A 21,559-nucleotide genomic window follows, 5' to 3' on the forward strand; every position below is an offset into this window, starting at 1 on the left:
TTGCTCCCTGTTCTGTCATCAACCTCTAACAGCCCTCTAGGGCTGCTACGTGATCACAAGGGGTCTGTGTACATGTTGTGTTCACTCGTGTGTGTCCTTAGTCAGTGTTGACAGGCATCCATGCACGCCAGACGAGGTGCCCAGGAACAGGAGTCCAGCTGTGCAGCCCCAGGGCTGGCTGCATGTGGGCACTGACAGAGGCCTCTGGGTGCAGCTGTTCCTCAGTGGTCTAGGCTAGGTAGGACTACACAGTGGCACTGGGTAAGCCCTCCCCATGCAGCTCTGCCATGCACCTTGCCAGCACCTCCCTGCCAAGGGCTGGTGGGCGGAGGAAGGGGGTGATGTGACGTTGGCACCGGGCCATGCTCCAGGGATATCTTCTCCTTCCCGGGAGCTTCCCCTGAGCCCATTTCTATCCTCCTGCACAGCACGGACCCCAGACAAGTAGGGGAGGCTGCAGAGCTGGGCTGCCTCTACCTTGCGGGCACCAGGATGGTGGGTAAGTGTATTTGTCTAACCGTCTGTCTCTGTACACACACCATCTCTCCTGATTTTTCCACAGTTTCCCTTTTCCCTACCCTCTTTGTCTGTCCTGTCCCTGTGACACGCCCTGCCCCAGTGGCCCCTGACCTGATTCCCTGTCCCCTCTGCATTTAAGTGCAGTGACCAACTCCCTATCAGTCACCCAGTGCTGCCTCCCCACCTGAGCTAGGTCCGTGCCAGCTGTGGTGCATCTCTGTCTGCATTTTTCAAGCACAACTCCCATTTCATCTTGGCGGGGACCTGTGGGCAGTTGCCACCTTTCCCTCCTTCCAGAGGGGTGAAGGAGCTGCCCTTCACTAGTGCACATCAGCTGTTCAGCATGGACGGTCCCTCTGACTGCCCCTGGAGGGACCTCGATCGCAGTCCATGTGCCCTGCAGTCTGAGTCCAATGCAACCACCTTTCATCTCTGATCTTCTCTTATCCAGATTTGGTGCCCTCAGACTCTTCTGCACTTCCTCACCCACTTTCCTGAGACCTGAGGCTGTGCACATTTCTTTTCTTTTGGGGTGTCTGTTTTCAACTCTGACCAGGCAGACATTGTTCTTCCATCTCCCAGGTTTAAGAGCCTTCTGCTCCCAGAGATCTCCCCCCACAGCTGGGTCTCCTGCCTCTGCTGCTGGCCCAGATGCAACCAGCCCTGGGGCCACACAGCTGGATGCTTCTGCTGCTCCTGTAACTTGGAAGCCACTACAGCATAGCCGTGCTCTGCTGGTTCAAAATGTCTATTCTGCATCAATTCCCTGCTTGTTCCTATGTTGTTCCTCAGCTCCAGACATTTTCTCCCCACTCGGCTATGCTTAGGAAGAGCAATCTTATTTCCCTTTCTCATCCTTCATGGTGATCAGCTGAAGAGTTGAATCCTGGGGTGGGAAAGGACCTCAGGAGCCTGTCTAGGAGGAGCCCTGCTCTAGGCAGGATCACCCCTGCCAAACTACCCCAGTCCAGTGTCTGTCCAACCTGCCCTTAAACACGTGGGAGGGGGGAGCCTCTACACCTGCTGCTGGGAGCCTGTTCCAACTCTTAACCGCCTCAGAGAAAGCGAAGTTTCCCTCATCTCCAAAGGCAATTCTGCTTGTTGCAATTTAGGATTGTTAGTGCTTGTCCTGTCCTCCCCCTGCAGCTACAGGGGGTCGTCTCTCACCCCCCTGTTGGGACCCCCCGTCTGGTATAGGAAGACTGTGATTAAATCTCTTCTCCAGACTAAATATTCCAAGTTCTTCGAAACTCCCCTCCTCAGCCAGATCGTCCCAGGTTTCTAATCCTTTTTGTTTTGTGCTCCTTGTCTTCCTTGCAGCACCATGGAGCAGACAAATGCTTCCAGGCTCCCCGGCTTCATACTGCTGGGCTTCTCCTCCCACCCAGAGCTGCGGCGCCTCCTCTTCCCCCTCTTCCTCACCATGTACACGCTGACCCTGCTGGGAAACTCCCTCATGGTCCTGCTGGCCCACACTGACCCCCGCCTGCGCTGCGCCCCCATGTACATCCTCCTGGGTCACCTCTCCATCGTGGATGTGGCCTTCTCCTCCACCACGGTGCCCCGAGCCCTGCTGGACTTGCTCTGGGGCAATGGGGCCGTGTCCTACGTGGGCTGCCTGGCCCAGACCTACTTCTTTGTGGCATTCGGCATCACCGACAGCTTCCTCCTGGCCTGCATGGCCTTCGACCGCTACGTGGCCGTGTGCCGCCCACTGCGCTATGCTGCCATCATGGGCCCCTGGCGCTGCCTTGGGCTGGTGGCTGGCTCATGGGCCATTTCCCACCTCCACTCCCTGCTCCATGTGGGACTGCTGGCTCGGCTCTCCTTCTGCGCCTCACGAGAGATCCCGCACTACTTCTGTGATGTCCAGCCTTTGCTGCGCCTGGCCTGCTCCTCCACCCATGTCAATGAGCTGCTGGCCTTCACTGAGGGCTCTTTGGTCATCATGGGGCCCTTCCTCTTCATCATGGGCTCCTACATCTTCATCCTCACTGCTGTGCTCCAGCTGCCCTCAGCCCAGGGCCGTCACAAGGCCATGTCCACCTGTGGTTCCCACCTGGCTGCAGTGGCCCTGTTCTACGGCACCATCATCGCTGTCTACATCCGTCCGGCATCCAGCTACTCAGCCAAGCGGGGTCGGGTGGTGACGGTGCTGTACACAGCGCTTACTCCCATGCTGAATCCCCTCATCTACAGTCTCCGCAACCAGGAGGTGGCAGGGGCCCTGCGCCGGGCACTGGACAAACTGAGGGCCTCCCATACCTGAGACACTCCAGGACTGAGATGCCCTTTCTCTGCTGGCCCATCCCCAACACAGGCTCTCCCCAAAACCCCCAGGGTTGAAACAGTCCTGGGATGGAGGGGGTATATGGAAAACCCTCTCCCCATTCTTCTATTTCTGAAACTCAGCCCCTTCTCCTAGGCATTGAGGCAGCCCCCCCATCTCTTTCCCAGGCCTGTGTTGGGGCTTCCCAACCGCACAAGAGGTGCAATTGTCTGGCTTCATCTCATGCTGCGGGGACCCTGGCAGACTCCTGGGTGATTTGTGTGGGGCCATTGCCAGTGATTCACCCTATGGCACAAAGAATAAAACATGTTGGTTCTGTGCCTCAGTCTTCACTGAACTGCCATTGCGGGGAGCAGGATGGGGACTGCCAGGGGCTGGGGTGTGTGGGGAGGGGGCCCTGGGACAGGGAGCTGGGCAGCAGGGGCTGTATGGGGTGGGTGACCCTCTGCTGCGAGAGTGGGGTGGTGGGAGGGAGGTTTTTCACCCCGAGTCGGGGACATGGCAGTGCCCAAGGAATTGGGGCAAGGGGGATTCCCTTTCCCAAGACTTCCCTGCTTCATAACAGGCTAAACCCTGGAGCAACCTGTGGACAAGAAGGAGCCTGGGGGGGGGGAGGGCCTTGCACTGGAGCACTCGCACCCCCCTGTGATTTCTGCTCCACCCAGAGCTTAAAACCAAGTGCCCAGAGCAGCACCAGCATTTCCGTTCAGGCAGGGCTGAGGGAGTCTCTTGACTTCATGGCTCATTAGAATCTACCTGGTCCCTTCCAAACTCGTCATTCCACAGGTGTTAACGACCCTTCTTCCTTTTTATTGCTCTTTAATGGGTCCATTAACCATATTACCCTTTCTTCTGCCATTCTGCTGTCTGTTGGCTGCTCCTGCCAATGTAGCCCCCATCTCATAGCCTTGAAACATTCAGTCTGGCGTAGAACCCTGAACTGCACTGAACCTTAACAGGGAGGTGGAAAACGTATCAGAGAAGCATTGGATGACCTGTCCAGATGCTCAAGGAGTCTCGATTGTGTTTTATGAATCTGCTAAAGATACATACTTTGCAGTCATGGGAATTAACTAGTTAATTAACTAATTAAAAAGTTAAAGAAATGGCTAACTTTTAACTTTAACTAGTTACATTTTTCATAAACTTTTCCCGTGACTGATACTTGGAACTCCAGAGTCCCCAGGCAGAAAGGAGGACTCTGATTGTCCAGAGAGCTAACAGTACAGAGACGACGGTGTGGGGAAGGCATTTCAGAGGTGCCTCTTGAGCCAAAGTGGACTTTGGATTTTCTTGTGCCTTGACGTGACTCCTGGTCACCATCTGCAGATCAGGTGGGACCCTTCCAGATGTATAGGGAAAGCACGATGGGATCTGCTGTGTGCTGCTCTCTATGGTGCTTCATGCCATGTCACACGTTTATGACAGGAGGCGTGGTGGTGGGATCACGCATCAGATCCCATCACATGCTGCTTTATTGGCAAGTAGCATGCTCCCCTGGCTGACAGCCCCCTGGTCTGATCCAGGCTCCCGGCCACTAGGGAGCACCAAGCCAAATGTTCAATTACTGGCATCAGAGGAATCAGCCACAAAATTATTACTGATTTTTGGTGGAATAACTTTGTGACTTATTCCTTGCTTTCTGATGCTATTTATTGCTTTAATGTGTGGCCCAGTTACAACTTAAGACATGATTAACCAGTTAATGACACGCTAAATGTAATGTGTGCAAGGGGCTGTAGAGTCAGCCGGAAGGCTGGTTTCTAAAAGCATTGAGGGATCTCCTGGACTGTGTTGTAGTCAGACAAGAGAATGAGAATCTTTATCAGGTTTATGTCTGGGCTCTGTCTCCAACCCAGTGGTCACTTTTCCTCATCCAGCCTTTTTCTCCTGTGTAAGGAATCCTTCTGCTGCTTTGTTGCCTTGCTGATTGCTGTGGTACAGCACGATCTCAGGGCAGCTGCTGTTCCAGATGTGCCGAACTGTGGAGAAAGGGGCCTATCATTCTGAAGCCCCTGGAGCTGGCAAAGATTCCCGTGTGGCAGCTGGTGTGAGGGCAGGGGGAGCCGAGGCTGGCAGGGATGGTGACTCATCCCAGGAGTGAACCATAGCCTGTTCCTCCAGACAAGCAGTGGGGCACTGGGGAGAAACTTAGGGTTGTGGAAGCCCCCAGGCAGCCAAGTTTCTGATGTGCAGCCAGGGGCAGATCCAGGATCTCCCCAAGGGAGTGCAGGGGCAGCACACCACATTGCAGGGGTGGCTGCACACCCTGCTCCCAGCATCATCTGCTCCCACCACTGCCAGGAAAAGAACCCCCACCCTCCCCTTCCCCTTCCTGCTCATTCCCTCCTCTTCCACTTTTCCCACAACTCCCCTCCCCGCTGCTGCTTTCTCCACCGCTCTGGGCTGGAGAAGCTCCAGAGGCAGCCGGGCTGAGCAGGGGCTGGGGACAGCAGCGACAGCTCTAACAGAGCCAAGAGCCAAGACCAGGGCTCTGACCTCAGTTCCTCCTCCAGGCCCATGCTCCTGAATCCTCCTTTCCATGGTCTGAACAAATCGAGCTCTTTTAGCCCCACCATATTCCTCCCTTCCTGGGGGTGATGGATGTAGCCATGGCGCTGATATCACAGAAGGCGAATGCAGGCTGCTACAATGCCGCGCTTCTGTCTTTTGGCTCCTGTAGCAGTTTATGAGCAACAGAACAGATGCATCTCTGACCCGGCACCATCCAGGCTCAGAATTAGGATGATTTCTGACCCTTGTGCTGTTATGGGATCTTACGGAGATAGCAGTTAGATCAAAAGAGTGGCTGTGTGCTGCCAAAGGCAACTCCCCCTCCTGTTTTAATGTACCTAATGGGAGCTGCTGCCCATACCCTGCTTCACGGCACTTTGACCCTCCTCCCTGCCACACAATTTTCTTTCAAGGACACAGTCTTCTTATGCGGGTTTTCCTGAGGCTGTAGATGGAGTGACACTCCCTCTCCCCTTCTTCTACACCCTGGCTTAGCCATCAATGAATGGTGTTTGAACCTGGGATCTCACTGAGAGACCCACAATAATCCCACAATAATCCCTGGAGCACAATAATCACTTTTCAGATGCCAGGGTGAGAGGTCCAAGAGAGTGAGATGCCAGGTCAAAACTGTGTTTATCAGGACAGCTTCATAGGGGTACTGGGAAGGTGCTGGGCATTGGAGGTGGCTCAGGGAGCTGGTTAAATGAGCTTGGAAAATAGGGAGAAGAGACACGTGAGCCAACCAACCATGGGCCATGATGCATTTTGCTATGGTTTTCTATTTTTCAAGCCCAACTCCCATTTTCTCCTGGTGGGGAGCTGTGGACAATTGTCACTTTTCCCTGCTTCCAGAGGGGTGAGGGAGCTGCCTTTTGTGAGTGCACATCAGCTGTTCTTCATGTGATGGTTCTTCTCACTGCCCCTGGAGGGACCTCAATCTCAGTCTGAGTTCCCTGTAGTCTGAGTTCAGTGCAAACACCTTTCCTCACCACTCTCTCATCCACCCAGATTCGCTGCCCTCAGACCCAGCTGTCACTGTTCTGCACTTCCTCACCCACTTCCCTGAGTCCTGAGGCTGCAAATTCCCAGTTGGCAGCTCCTGGCCAGTCTGGGAACATTAGCAGCAGAGGGTCACTACCCTGTATGGCCCCTGCTGCCCAGCTCTTTCCTGAGAGGCCATAGATGGAGGGCAACACCAGTGGAAGTCTGCCAGTCTGCCTCACCGGAAGCAAAGGGTAGGAGCTGTAATTGAGACCCCTTTCCTGCTATACCAGCAGCTACTCCCCTGAGCCATCTGCTGCCCTGCTCTTTACCCCAAGTCCCCACTGATCTCCCTCTTTGGGCTCCCTGGGTGTGGGCAGGTGGGGAAGCTTTAAGAAGAATGGGGCTTGGGAAGGCCTGAGCTGTGGTCTGATCAGACACAAGTTCAAGGATTTTCCAGGCAATGGGGGCCTAGAACCCAAGTCCTTTGTCTTCCCAGGGAAGTGTCCTAGCTCGAGGGAAGGCAGAGGCTCCCTGCCGCTGCTTCTCCATTCCTAAGTTTCACTTCCAGTGGACATGGGTTTGAACCCTGGTCTCCTGCTGCCTGGAAGGGTGCCCAGGGGCTCTGCAGAAAGAGAGCAGAAGCACCTGCGTGGGCCTACAGATCTGCAGAGGGATGACACCCACCGCTCACGCAGGTTTCTAACCTGTGTACAGGACCTCCACCTGACACAGGAGGTACATGGTCCCACTAGGGGGAATGCCATACTGGATCTGGTATTGGCAACAGGGGATGACATGGTAGGGGACCTCCAGATCGGTAGCCATTTGGGGGACAGTGATCACCTAATAATAGAATTCAACATAAGATGTCGAGTGGGTAAGGTAACTAGTAGGGTGAAAGTGCTAGACTTTAGGAAAGCTGATCTCAATGCACTCAGGTGATTTGTCAAGGACGCACTACAGAGTAGGAGTTTTGAAGGGATGGGAGCCCAAGAAGGGTGGCTGTGCCTTAAGGAAACGATCCTTCGGGCACAAAGCAAGACGATCCCCGAGCGAGGCAAAAGAGGGAAAGGGGCCAGGAGGCTTCCATGGCTGACCAGAGAAATCCAGGGCAGCCTAAGGGCCAAAAGGGGAGCACATAAAAAGTGGAAACAAGGTGAGATCACTAGAGACGAATATACCTCCTCTGCTCGTGCTTGTAGGGAGGCAGTTAGGCGGGCCAAAGCTACCATGGAGCTGAGGATGGCAACCCAAGTAAAAGACAACAAGAAATTGTTTTTTAGATATATAGGGAGTAAAAGGAAGGCCCAGGGAGGAATAGGACCCCTGCTAAATGGGCAGAAACAATTGGTGACAGATAGGGGGGACAAGGCTGAACTCCTCAACGAGTTCTTTGCCTCAGTGTTCCTAAGTGAGGGACACGACAAATCTCTCACTGGGGTTGTAGAGAGGCAGCAGCAAGGCACCAGACTGCCATGCGTAGATCCTGAGATGGTGCAGAGTCACTTGGAAGAGCTGGATGCCTTTAAGTCGGCAGGCCCGGATGAGCTCCATCCGAGGGTGCTGAAGGCACTGGCCGACATCATTGCAGAGCCACTGGCAGGAATATTTGAACGCTCGTGGCGCACAGGCCAAGTCCCGGAGGACTGGAAAAGGGCTAACGTGGTCCCCATTTTCAAAAAGGGGAGGAAGGAGGACCCGGGCAACTATAGACCAGTCAGTCTCACCTCCATCCTTAGCAAAGTCTTTGAAAAAATTATCAAGGCTCACATTTGTGAGAGCCCAGCAGGGCAAATTATGCTGAGGGGAAACCAGCACAGGTTTGTGGCGGGCAGATCGTGCCTGACCAATCTAGTCTCTTTCTATGACCAGGTTACGAAACGCCTGGACACAGGAGGAGGGGTGGATGTCGTATACTTAGACTTCAGGAAGGCCTTCGTTACGGTATCCCACCCCATACTGGTGAACAAGTTAAGAGGCTGTGACGTGGATGACTACACAGTCTAGTGGGTGGCGAATTGGCTAGAGGGTCGCACCCAGAGAGTCGTGGTGGATGGGTCGGTCTCGACCTGGAAGGGTGTGGGCAGTGGGGTCCCGCAGGGCTCGGTCCTTGGACCGATACTCTTTAATGTCTTCATCAGTGACTTGGATGAGGGAGTGAAATGTACTCTGTCCAAGTTTGCAGATGACACAAAGCTATGGGGAGAAGTGGACACGCTGGAGGGCAGGGAACAGCTGCAGGCAGACCTGGATAGGTTGGACAAGTGGGCAGAAAACAACAGGATGCAGTTCAACAAGGAGAAATGCAAAGTGCTGCACCTAGGGAGGAAAAATGTCCAGCACACCTACAGCCTAGGGAATGACCTGGTGGGTGGCACAGAGGTGGAAAGGGATCTTGGAGTCCTAGTGGACTCCAGGATGAACATGAGTCGGCAGTGTGACGAAGCCATCAGAAAAACCAATGGCACTTTATCGTGCATCAGCAGATGCATGACGAATAGGTCCAAGGAGGTGATACTTCCCCTCTATCGGGTGCTGGTCAGACCGCAGTTGGAGCACTGCGTGCAATTCTGGGCGCCACACTTCAAGAAGGATGCAGATAACCTGGAGAGGGTCCAGAGAAGGGCCACTCGTATGGTTAAGGGCCTGCAGACCAAGCCCTACGAGGTTAGACTAGAGAAACTGGACCCTTTCAGCCTCCGCAAGAGAAGGTTGAGAGGCGACCTTGTGGCTGCCTATAAGTTCATCACGGGGGCACAGAAGGGAATTGGTGAGTACTTATTCACCAAGGCGCCCCCGGGGGTTACAAGAAATAATGGCCACAAGCTAGCAGAGAGCAGATTTAGATTGGACATTAGGAAGAACTGCTTCACAGTTCGAGTGGCCAAAGTCTGGAACGGGCTCCCAAGAGAGGTGGTGCTCTCCCCTACCCTGGGGGTCTTCAAGAGGAGGTTAGATGAGTATCTAGCTGGGGTCATCTAGACCCAGCACTCTTTCCTGCTTATGCAGGGGGTCGGACTCGATGATCTATTGAGGTCCCTTCCGACCCTAACATCTATGAATCTATGAATATGAATCTATGACAACTACCCCTGGACTCACTATAGACAAGGCACAGAGAAGCGCAACCAGCATGTTCAGGTTCCAGAGCTGTTGCCAGATTGGGAGAGACTAAATAGGCTGGGGATTTTCTGTTTGGAAAAGAGAAGGCTGAGAGGTGATACAGGAGTCAGGGGTTTTGAAGCCCCCCTCAGAGGCATTGGGTGTTTGCTGCAGCTCAGGCTGTGGGTGGGGACTGGGCTGTGCCAATGCTCCTTCTGGGACCCTTGAGGGTCCTAGTTGGAGGGACTTGTCCCTCCACTCAGGGTCAGACTGATGCCATGTTTGGGGTCAGGAAGTAATTTTGCCTCATGGTTATATTGGTACAGACTGAGGAAGGAGTGGGAGGTGGTTTGCCTTCCTTTATAACAGAGGCATGACCTCTACCTGGGATCACTTGAGTGTAGATTAACAACCTTTCATAGAACCAGGACATGGACTGCTGTGGTCCCCCTGCTTTCCCTGTGGCAGGTTCAGGTGTGATGTCTGTGTTATGTCAGGTTTGATGGTAGCTTTACAAGGAGTTTAGATTATGGATCTGTAGGGAATCGTATGGACAGGGCTGATCCTGCCTAAGGCAGGGCGTTGGACTGGATGTGACCTCTGAAGGTCCCTTCCAGCCTCACTTCTCCCTGATTTCTATGATTTGTATGATACATAAGAGCTCTATAAAATCATGAGGAGTGAGGCCTAAGTGAACAGAGAACTGTTGTTCACCATCCCTGAATATTTGTGTGGCAGGGCACTGTTGGTGCCTGCCACTTTAAGGGCTGAGTTAAGCAGCCAGCAGGTGCTTGATTGCCACGGCTATTTTAGAACCATGGCCGCCTATATAGACAGAGCAGTTCGCCTGGCTGAACTGTGGAATGCAGCATTATGCAGGTAGGAGCAGGAGGCTCTTGGTCCTGGGTATGACCTAAAACTCCACCCTGCCAGGAGTGGGTGGCCTGGTGGGGCTCCCAGTAGAGTGGGAGCCTCCAGAAAAATACCAAGCCAGTTACCACTCCAGTGGAAGGCGAGTTGGGGTTTCTCAATAACCCCTAGTCCCCACATCACTGTGAGTAGCAGTTGGAGCCAGGCACAGTTACGGCCACCTGAGCCACCACCAGGGAGGGAAGCCCCATAGCCCCAGTGAAGGGGTAGAGATGTGGAGCCCCAGTGAGTGGGAACCCAGAGGGCTGGGAGCCCAGTGTGTGTGAGAGAGTTTGTGTAGAGCTGCCCTGGGAGGGGCCAGGGCAAGCTTGGCCCTGGTTGGGTAATAGGCTGGTCCCTACCCCAGTAAGGGTTACAGGAAAGGCCCAAAAGACGGTACATCTGCCATTCAAGGTGTGCACTAGATAAAGACTATGGCCAAAGGGGCCCACTCTGAGATGGAGCAAGGCGGTATAAGTTGTCAATGCATGAAAGAGACCCTGTGAGAGGGGGTGGAGCGTGAGAGGCCCTAGTGAGAGGAGGGCGGTATGAACATGTGTGTGCGAGGCCTGACAATGAGGGCTAAGCTTGGTCCGGCTGTAGGCTGGGAGTATTTGTGTCACCTGAATGCCATCTGCAAGGCTTGGGCTGCGATGTAGGGAAGGATTGGAGCCGCAGAGAATGCTCCCTGGCATCGGGGCAAGAATGGGCAGCCTCCTGCCTAATGAGAACCAATTATGAAACAACAAGGCGTGGCAGACAAGTAAGGTGGGCGATTAGCTCAGAAACAGGTGGGCAGGCCAATGGTGGACTGATCCCGAGAGGGCCCTCCTGTTACAATTTGAACTGGAGTGCACCTGCTGAAATTATTTGGTGACAAGTTTAAAAGTAGCAAGAGAAAGTGCTTTTCTGGGTAACTTATGGAACTCATTGCCACAGGAGGTGGTGGAGGCTGAGAGCAGAGCCAGGGTCTGCAAGGGACTGGGTAAACTCATGCATGATCGATCTATTAATGGTGATTGAACTTTTAGATGGCTGAGGGTGTTCAACCATCCAGAACGTTGGAGATGTTTCCTCTAACCCAATAATGATGGACACCAGGGAGGACGCTGAATAGGGGATAAATCAGTCTAGAGAGATGTGATTTGATGCTCTCCCTCTGCAGCAGCTACCTCTGCCGCTGTCAGGGACTGCATACTGGGTGAGAATGACTATTGGTCTGACCCAGTCAGGCCCTGCTGATGTTCTTATTGGGATCATTCCTACCCATCCCAAACTTTGCAGCAAAACCCTGATCTGTCCATGGAAACAGCCAGGCTAATACATAATCCTGGTGTGGGCAAATCCCAGGCAGGCTTTTCAGTCTGCGGATGTGAGCTGGGAGCAAAGGCTGGCCCAGGGCTGGCTCCATGGAGACAGTAGCTCCCTGGCATCCTCTCTGTTTGGATGTCCTATGGATCCAGCCATCTCCGGGCAGCTGCACCTTGAGGCTCTGGTACAGACAGGAGGAGTGTAGCACTGCTCCACGCCACTCAAGGGGTCCAAGGGGCCCTCTGGCCCATGGCTGGGAAGCTGCACCCCCAGGCACAGGGCAAAGCCGCACAGGAGATGTTGTGTATCTCAGGACTGTCAATAACAACTTGCGTCACTGTCTGAGGTTGTCACTAATGAGCCCCAGGGGGAGGAGCTGTCTCCAGGTGGTGCTGGGGCCAGGCTGCAGCTAAGTAGGCCCAGAGGGGAACCAAGGAGCCAGACACCTCAATAACATGCTAAAGAGGAATCTCATCTCTGATGTCTCTGCAGGGAGCCTGGCCTGGTGGGGTAGAGGTGGGGGCCGGGAAGGTCCCTGGACACCGGGGTTCTTGTCCATTTATGGGGGAGCAGGTGGGCTAGAGCATGAGAGAGGTGAGGTGCAGGGGCTCGGCCATAGCTCTGGGACCAACGGCCTGAGTGAAATGAACCCAACCTGCTAAAGGGATTTGGCAAGGAATAGGGAGGAAAACAGAAATGTTACAATTTTGCTTTTCTGAGAGAAAACAGGTTGGCTGAGGATGAAGGGCTGAGGGTGAAGGACTGGCTGGTCTGAGATCTCTGCATCCCTCCTCCACTACACCGCCTTGGGCAGGACTGTTTTTATTTCCTCACACCCAGTCACTGAAACACAAGTGTTGCTTTTAATGAACTTTTAATTCTGGTGGGGTGGAGAAAAACATTCCAAAAATGTTTCCAGAAAATGTTATTTGGATGAAAATGTTATTTGATTTTTTTTTAATTGCCAAGAATATTACAATGTGTTCACTTTCATTCCCTGAGGTTTCAGGATCGTGGAGGAATTGAACATCCCATGTCTCCCCCATGTGCAGATTGAAAGGTCTGCTCTTCTCAAAGCCATGGAGTGAGTGCAGTGATGAGGCTGCACTGCAAACCCCAGCAACCCATTGACCAGCTCTCCTGGCTCTCTTCTGGCCATCTCCAGCTGAAGAGCCCCCACCCCCACCTTCAACCCTAAACTTAGCCCCCAGTATAAGACTCATACTCACATCCAAGCATCCAGCATGGCTCCATGAGTGGAGATCCTGGCAGGGTGCACCCTGCCTGCAGGTCCATCTACCTCAACTCTGTGCCATCTGTCTGTTCTGCCTCTGCTCGAGTGGCACAGGTGATCTCTGCACTTGGGTCTACTTCCCCAAGGGGCTGGCACAACCTGGACACAGGACAGGCAGCACCGAGGGGCCAAGATCACTATACGTGCAAAGAAGAAGCCCAGACTTGGGCCCAAATGGATGTGAAGGGGAGCCTTCCATCTGCTCAGAGAAGTGAGGGAATCTGTCTGGGAACGGCTCAGCTGAAGGACCTTGACTTTGGGACACAATGCAACCATGAACCCTGCCAGCAGGCTCCCACCAGTGCAATTATGGGGGCTGAAGAGGGGTTTGGGATCAATAATTCAACCATAAACCAGAAAGGGGTTCTTGATGGGAACTAGAGCACAGCAGGTGCCCTGAGGCTCTCTTGATCTGTCTGTACCCCCATGCACCTCTCTCCAGCCATCTGCCTGTTGTTGCCGGCCTTGGCTATTTTCAAGAGGCCTAGGCCAAGCTGCAGAAGTGTGGCTAAGTAGACGGTCCCAAAGCTTGTTTCTGAATAACTGTAGCGTGAAGCTTTGTAAATGTGACAACTTGCTTTGTCAGCAAAGGAAAGGAAACATCCATGTGTCTAACTAAACCGGCAATGAGTTACAATCAAACGAAGCAGAAGGTCTGAAAGGAAACAGGGAAGACCATACCTTAAATAATCCAGATATACTGCATCATAGCTTCATTTTAAAATACTACTAGTAGTGATTAGTGGAACCAAATGTCTTAGATGCTGCTTTGCTATGATAGATATACATTTTTGTTAAAATGCTTAGATAATTTGTAAAAACAAAACAGCCTTGGCAGAGAAGCCCATACACTAAGGTAAAGAGGAAACAGGCTCATGTTGAACAGCATTGCACAATGGGGAAGGAGAGGAGATACCCCCCCACCTTTTACTTTCCAAAGAATATGAATCCCAACTCATTGACACCTTCCAAATCCACAAGAGAACTAGTTTAGGCCAGTTCCTAAAGTTTCAGTGAAATAAAAACATTTCAAGAAAACCAATTAGAGGTCCATTTATTAGAATATTAGCACCCACCATCTCTAGACATGGGGTATGGGCTGGAGGGAAATTTGGAGAACTAAGCAAATTCATGCAGACCTGCCAATCTGCGTACCACCCTCCTAGCACCTCTCGAGTCTCCCCAGCCAGTACAGGTGAGAATCTATGGTGTGCTGTCATGGGCAGCCAGATAGACTTTGGGATAAATGTCTGGATTTTGTGTTCTGAAGTCCAAACAAGTAAAAGGTCAAGCTGTGGACCTCTCTCTGCCTCTTATCAGGAGCCAACCCACAGGATTACCTATAATCCGGGTAACACTGTCTGTCCATCCCTCCAGCCTCCCACACACGTTCTATCCACAGTACAGTCATTGCAACCCACACCTCCTGGATCTATCCACCCCTCCATCCTCCCCCACCCCTCTGTCTCTATGGCCTCACACAAACTATCCACCCCTCCATCTCCACATATACTTTCCATCCATCCATTCCCATATATATCTTCTGTCCAGCCCTGTATCCCAACCCTATGCTCCACCCATTCTTGCCTATCTCAAAAATTCTTGCTTCACTTATTTTTGTATCCATTCATCCATTCTGGACCCATCGACCACTCTGCTCAAGGAGCTTCTTGTGAACAACTTCTGGGCCATGAGCCACTGGCTCCAGTGGTTTGTCCTCTATCTGCCCCAGTGGGGGAGGGAGGGAGGAGGGGTGTCAAGGGCTGATTGATCTTACAGTCAGGTGGCTGCCTTCTGCCTACATGTAGTCCAGGGCTGATCTTTGATGGAGAAGCCTCCCCACAGCGATTTCTGGCCTTTGTGTTCCTGCAATGAATGGGAGACTTTAACTGGTAACTTTTTGCCTTGGATCCTGATTGCCTTGGTGGAGATGCCCTCCTACCACAGCCTCACCCAGGCCTGGTGGGGCTCCTTCTGCCTGAGACCCCAAGTTAGACATCTGTGATGTCAAGAGCTTATACAGGAGCCCCGACTCACAACCTGGCCTTGCACTGAGGGAACCAAGCTCCCCTCCAGAAGCCTTATTTCCTTCTTGGTCTGGTTATTCCCCATCAAATTGATATATACCTCCTTGACCAGTCCACTTGGCTCTTGGCCAAACCCTGGTGCCCAAGTAAGCCAACTTCCTCATTTTGGTGTAGTCTTCCTTTATAGTTAAAGACACCTGTGGTAGATTTTCTTTTGGTCTCCCATCCTACATGGATGCCAAACCCGACTGCACTGTGGTCACTATTGCAGAGTGGCTCAGTAACACTTACCCTTTGCACCAAATCCTGTGCACTGCTTAGAGCTAGGTCAAGAATGGCCTTCGCTCTTACAGGTTCCAGGACTAGGACTAGCTGCTCCAGGAAGCAGTCTTTTATAACATCAAGAAATTTGATCTCTGCATCCTGGCCTGATGTCAGACTGACCTAGGCTATTTGTGGAAAATTGAAGACCCCCATTATTACTGTGTTTTCTGTTTTTACAGCCCTTCTCATCTCCCTTACCACTGACCCCCTGGGCTGGGGGTCAGTAGTATATCCCCAAACATAGATTTTTCTATCGAAACCCAGAAACTCTATCCATGGTACCTCTAGTCAGTTGAAAAATCTATCCTATTTGATTTGATGTGGTCTTTGATGTAGAGTGCCACTCCCCCACCAGACCTACTCTATCATTCCTGTATAATATATATGCTGGTGTTACAATATCCCATTGATTTTCCTCATCCCACCATGTTTCAGAGATACCTCTTGGGCACGTCTACACATGCAATTAATGCTATTTGTCTTTACTGAGCAATAAATTTACTGAACAGTAGACTAATTCACTGCACAGTAAGTGACAGCACATGCAGATAGTGATGCTTTAGTGTGTAGTAGATTAGTCTACTGTGCAGTAAAGCATCTCATGTAGACGTGGCCCTTATGCCATTAGAAACAGCCATTATTTACTGCTAAGTGTTCAAGTTTCCCCACCTTTGGTGGGGAAAGGTGCTAAGCATTAAAGCTGCTAAACATTCAAGTTCCCTCACCTCCATGGGGAAAGAGGCACCAGAGGAGAGCAGAGGAAGTAGGGAGATCTTAGGAAAGAGCCAGGAGCCTCAGATTTTGGGATTTTGGATGTTACAGCCCAAAAGCACCTGGGCCCATCACTCTCTCCTGCCATCAGCTCCAGAGACCCCTGCTCTGAGCCACCAGACGTAACTCTCCTCCTGGAAACATCTGGGCTAGAACCCAGACATCTGGGCACCCAGACCCTCCTGTATCTCAGGGGAAAACACTTCCAGACCCTGCCATGGGGAACTCCCTTTCCCCTTACATGAACAGATGTACAGGGAAGAGCACAGCAGGCCAAGACTGTCTGCCTCTGCTCTCGGGGCTCCAGCCAGAATCCTGAACGTCATAGTCAGCTCTTATTCATCCCTTCCTCAGGCCAGTGTCTCCACAATGTCCAGGGCATGAGCCCTTAATTTATGTTACCTCCCTCCTGAATTCCCTTTGAACACTTTTGGAGGAATTTCCTGAGTAAAGGCTGAGTGAGGTCCTCAAGAATCCTATCCACTGGGTTGGCCAACCCCTGGAGGGTGGGGAATACCCTAAATTTGACACCCTTAAAGCTGGGGGGGGAGGAGGCACTCACCCCTCCACTCGCCTCTGGACCAGCAGCTTGTGGAGGGCCGTGTGGACCTCACGGTTGCGGAGGCTGTACACCAGGGGGTTGAGGAAGGGGGTGACCACTGCATAGGTGATGCTCAGCAGACAATCCCTCTCCAGGGTGTAGCGGTCCTTGGGCCTCAAGTAGATGAAGCTGGCACAGCCGAAATGCAGTACCACCACAGTAAGGTGAGCTCCACAGGTGGCGAAGGCCCGGTGCCAGCTCCTGCCCCCGTGCACCTTCAGCACGGCCACCAGGATGGAGCCATAGGAAGCCACAATGGCCACCACGGAGCCACCCAGAACCAGCAGGCTGAGGAGAAGCACAGCGGCCTCACTGGGCGCTGTGACTCCCTGGGCTGCCGCCAGCAAGGGAGGGATGTCACAGAAAAAGTGGTTCAAGGGGTTCTGCCCCGGACAGTAGCTCATCCAGAAAATGGCCCCACACATGCCACCTGCTACTATGAAGCCTCCCAGCCAACATCCCACCACCAGACAAATGCAGACATGGTGGCCCATGCGGGTGGTGTACCTCAGGGGGTCACTCACTGCCACGGCCCGGTCATAGCCCATGGCAGCCAGCAGGAAGCAATTGGTGCAAGCCCAGCCACCCGACAGCAGCATCTGGGCCTTGCAGCCCTGGTAGGAGAGAATGGCTGTGCCATGGAGGGATGCTAGTGCCACCAGCATCTGGGGGACCACAGCCAGGCTTAAGCAGGTCTCAGAGGTGGCGAGGGCACAGAGCAGCAGGTACATGGGCACATGGAGGTGGGTATCAACCCACACCACTGCCAGCAGTAGCAGGTTGCTCACCAGGGTGAGCAGGTAGAGGAGAAGGAAGAGGGCACACAGGCCAAGGCGGGTCTCCCAGAGGCCTGGTAGCCCTAGCAGCAGGAACGTGGTGGGCACAGCTGACTGGTTTCCACAGGGAGACAGCGCCATGGGCTGGGGACAGAAAGATGGCAGAGGGGTTAGTGGGAGGGTCCCAAAATGGCAGCCAGGGGTAGCACAAGGAATTCAACAGGAGACCTCTGAATTTGTACAAGGGACCAAGTGTGGCAGCTGTGAAGCTCTCCATCCTTAGGTTGCAGAATCTCCATCCTTGGAGGTGTTTAAGACCTGGCTAGCAAAGCCTTGGCTGGGATGATGTAGTTGGGGCTGGTCCTGCTTTGAACAGGGGGTTGGATTAGATGTGACCTCCTGATGTCCCTTCAACCTTCATTGTCTCTAATTCTATGAGATCACCAAAAGGGGCCTGACATGGCAGCTGGGTGGTTGGTTAATACCAGGGACCTGGCACAGCAGCCTGGGTGGCACGAGGGACCCACCCTCATAGCTGTGTGTTGGTGCAAGGGCTCTGAGAAGGTTGTGAAAAACCTGTCATGGCAGCTGGGAAAAGGGAGGGATGTAAGGGGCAGAAGGGAAGGGGAGACTTGATCTTTTTACAGGGAAGAAGTCCATCTCTCCCCCTCCTCTCTAGCCAAACTGCATCTCAGGGTTTCATGGGGAACCTTATGACATACCTATGATCAACTTCTACACTCACCATTCATTTGCCCTGAGTTGTCAGAGCCTCTTCATCTCTCCACACGAGCAGCGTATCACCCTGGAAAAGATTATGTGGTTAGCACCCAAGCACAGCCTGTCACCTGGCAAGAGAACCCAGGCAGCCTGGCTACCAGCAACCCCTGTCTTAGCCCACCAGGCCCCACTCCTCCCATTCAGATGCGATAGAGCACAGGCATCCTGGTCCCAGACCCCAGTTGTAACCCCCCTTTCCCGAATCAGAATAGAATCATGGAATCATGGAGCACGGGGCTGGAATGGCCCTCAGGAGGTCACATCTAGTCTGACTGCTTGAGGCAGGATCAGTCCTGTCCAAACCATCCTGTACAAAACCATCATCTAAACTCTTCATAAAACTGCCATCGACCCTGACACAACACAAGACATCATACCTGAACCTGCTACGGGTAAAGCAGGAGACCACAGCAGCCAATGTCCTTTTATAGAAGGTTGCTAATATACATTTGAGAGATCATAGGTAGAGACTGTACCCTGACCCCCCCCATAACACACACACACACACACACACACACACACACAGGAAGGCAAACTCCCCATAGTCCATACCAATTTGACCATGGAGTCAAATTCCAGGTGTTATGGGTCCCAGACCCCCTTCTCTAATCTCCCAGACTCCACTCGTTTCCCATCCTCAGAACAGAGAAACTATCATTAAAAACACAATCAGGTTCAGACCATCCACAGAAAAAACAACCCCCAGCATCTCCCCTTGCATCTCTTGCAAAACCTCCCCTCCTTGCAAAAACAAATAAAAAAAATACAACTTTGATTTTTTTAATACTGCTTTTTCTTTAAAATCCTGTTCCTTTGTGCTTTCCTGCACTCCAAAAACTCCCCCAGGCCCTTCCCAGTCTTCAGAGTTTCTAAAGTCCAGGATCAGGTCATCAGGTCACTGTTCCCTGTTTTCATAGCTTTCCCAAGGTTAATGCTGCATGAGATGCTTGGATCCTGAGACCTCTACTACTGTTTCACATAAGCTACAGATATCTTTTGGGGTTCCCCGGGTGGACCCCAGTCAGTTGAGTCCCACCCTTTCACTTTCCAGGAAGGGACTGATGATATACCACGCTGTAGGCAACTAAATGAAATTCAACCAAAGCAAAGGCAAGGTGTTGCCCCTGTGGAAGAAAAAGTGGTGGCTACGTATGGACAGGGAGATACAGGCTAAATAGTCACCCAGCCAAGAAGGCTCTGATGATCACAGTGAAGCACTAATCCAACATGAATCAACCATATGAGACAGTTGCCAAACAAAGCAATTTGGGGTTGCATTAACAGTAGCCTTGTGTGGGAGACACTGAAGGTGATAGTAGCACTCTACTTGGCATTGGTTAGGCCTCAGCTGGAGTATGGTGTGCAGTTCTTGGCATATTTTAAGGAGGATGTGGATAAGGCAGAGAGGGTCCAGAGACTAACAAGAAAGATGATAACAGGACTGGAATGCAGTCTCATGAGGAAAAGAGGAGAGCCGGGCAGGTTTAGCTTGAAGGAGAGTTGACAGAAGGGGCAAGACAGCAGTGTTCAAATGTTTGAAAGGCCACCACCAAGAGGAGGGGAAACAAAGATCTCCTTGACACAAAGGGTAGAAATCAAGGCAACTGGGCTAAGCCTGTAGAAATCCAACCCCAGGAGCAACTATTTCCCTATCAGAGCAGTCGAACACTAGGACCAGCTGCCCAGGGGTGTGGTGGAGTCTCCTTCTCAGGAGGTTCCAGGAAGAGGCTGGAGAGACATGCGCCTGGGATGGGTCAGGACCAGTGTGTCCTGCATCTGAGCAGGGGTTGGACTGAATGACCTTTGAGGTCTGTTCCAGCCCTGGGATTATGTGGTTTGATACAACCTCATGCCCTTGCTCTTCATCCACCACTGATCCATCCCCACATGTATTCCCCACATTCATCACTCCTTCGCTCAAGGTCCCTTCTCTTTCTAGGATTCCACCCATCCATCTTTCCCCACACCCTGGCCACCCATCCTTTCTGGAGCTAGGATTTCTACAATCCAGGTGGGATCTGGAGCTGTTGGGGAATGAGGCATTCACATCCACCTGGGGCTGGTTTCCTCCAGCCTCACTGAGAAAGAGCACAAGATTCAGCGCCCAGTCCCAGCAGCGAACTGGTTGAACATCACAGCCTTAAATCCTGGCAACCTGCAGATGACAACAACACAGCTCAACCAACCACTCACTGCCATGGAGCTCATGGCTGGAAAATGGCTCATGCCATTGCCTTGTGGTAAAGGCTTACCGCAACCCTTGAACAATTTGGAGACCCTCTGCTGTCTCTGCCCTTAAATCATAGGGTAGGAAGGGACTTCAAAGGGTTTGTTGGTCCTTCCCCTGCATGTGTGTGGGATTCATGAACAGCCTCCAATGCCTACCCTCAGCCAAAACACTCTGTTGTACCCCAAGAAACGATGCTCTGCTCTTGGTTTTTCACACTAGAAAATATTCCTGGACATATATCTGATGAGTAAAAATTCATTTTTCCTGAGCCTCTCTCTATAGCCCCACAAGCTACCACAACTCCAGCCAAACTCTGCCAGTCTCTATCCCAGCTGCCAACTGAAAGAGACCTGGGGTTGGGCTGAAATTGTTCAATTTTGGGTGGAAAATACTTTTCAGTAGAAATGCCAGGCAGCTGGGGGATGAGCTGCCTTAGGTTAGGAACTATTTTCCCAGTGAGAAACAGAAATCCAACTAAACTGGCTCCCTGGGACTTTCCTTTCTTTGGGAATGAAGTGTGGGCCAAGGTAATGGGGTCACTTTTAGGTCCCTGGCCCAGAGTGTGAGGCCTGCATTTGCATTCTGTAAGAAATCAGTTTATATTGGGACCATCCATTACATTGGGAAAGCACCGGGAAACGTGGGGCCCCTGCGGGATACACCTGGCAGTCTGGTGGTTGCACCAGAGGAAAAGACAGACTTTTTAAACAATTTCTTTGCCACTATTTTTTTGTGCAGGGACTGGGACTTCCCCACTGAGATTCAGGATGGACGCAGGAGAGACTCTGCCAGGCCTAGGGTCAGGGAAGACCGAGTTAGGGAACTTCTGGAGGGGCTGGACATGTTCAAATCAGCAGGTCTAGATGCTCTCCACCCCAGGGTGTTGAGGGAATTGGTTGGGGTTGTCAAGGGGCCCCTGGCATGGCTTTACAAGCACTCGTGGTACTCTGGTCAGGCGCCAGATGACTGGAAGAAGCCCAATGTGGTCCCCATTTTCAAAAAAGGGAGGAGGGAGGACCCGGTCAACTATAAGCCCATTAGTGTTACTTCGATCCTGGGGAAGCTCTTCGAGAAGATTATCCAGGAGCAAATCTGGGATGGATCAGCAGTGGGGACGATGCTCA

At 52.3% G+C, this 21,559-nt stretch overlaps 2 protein-coding genes across 2 annotated transcripts; one reads left to right on the forward strand and one right to left on the reverse strand.

The window, feature by feature from the left end:
* The first annotated feature begins 1,843 nt into the window (after positions 1 to 1,843).
* Positions 1,844 to 2,788, forward strand: LOC102572399 (olfactory receptor 1L4). The gene has a single exon (XM_006267840.3). It carries the CDS (start codon positions 1,844 to 1,846, stop codon positions 2,786 to 2,788), a length of 945 nt encoding a protein of 314 aa, XP_006267902.3.
* Positions 2,789 to 16,606: 13,818 nt separating this feature from the next.
* Positions 16,607 to 17,566, reverse strand: LOC102561761 (olfactory receptor 10Z1). Its single transcript, XM_006262183.1, has one exon. It carries the CDS (start codon positions 17,564 to 17,566, stop codon positions 16,607 to 16,609), a length of 960 nt encoding a protein of 319 aa, XP_006262245.1.
* Positions 17,567 to 21,559: the final 3,993 nt, after the last annotated feature.

Source organism: Alligator mississippiensis, chromosome 15 (assembly GCF_030867095.1).
Source record: "Alligator mississippiensis isolate rAllMis1 chromosome 15, rAllMis1, whole genome shotgun sequence".
Taxonomy (NCBI): Eukaryota; Metazoa; Chordata; order Crocodylia; family Alligatoridae; genus Alligator; species Alligator mississippiensis.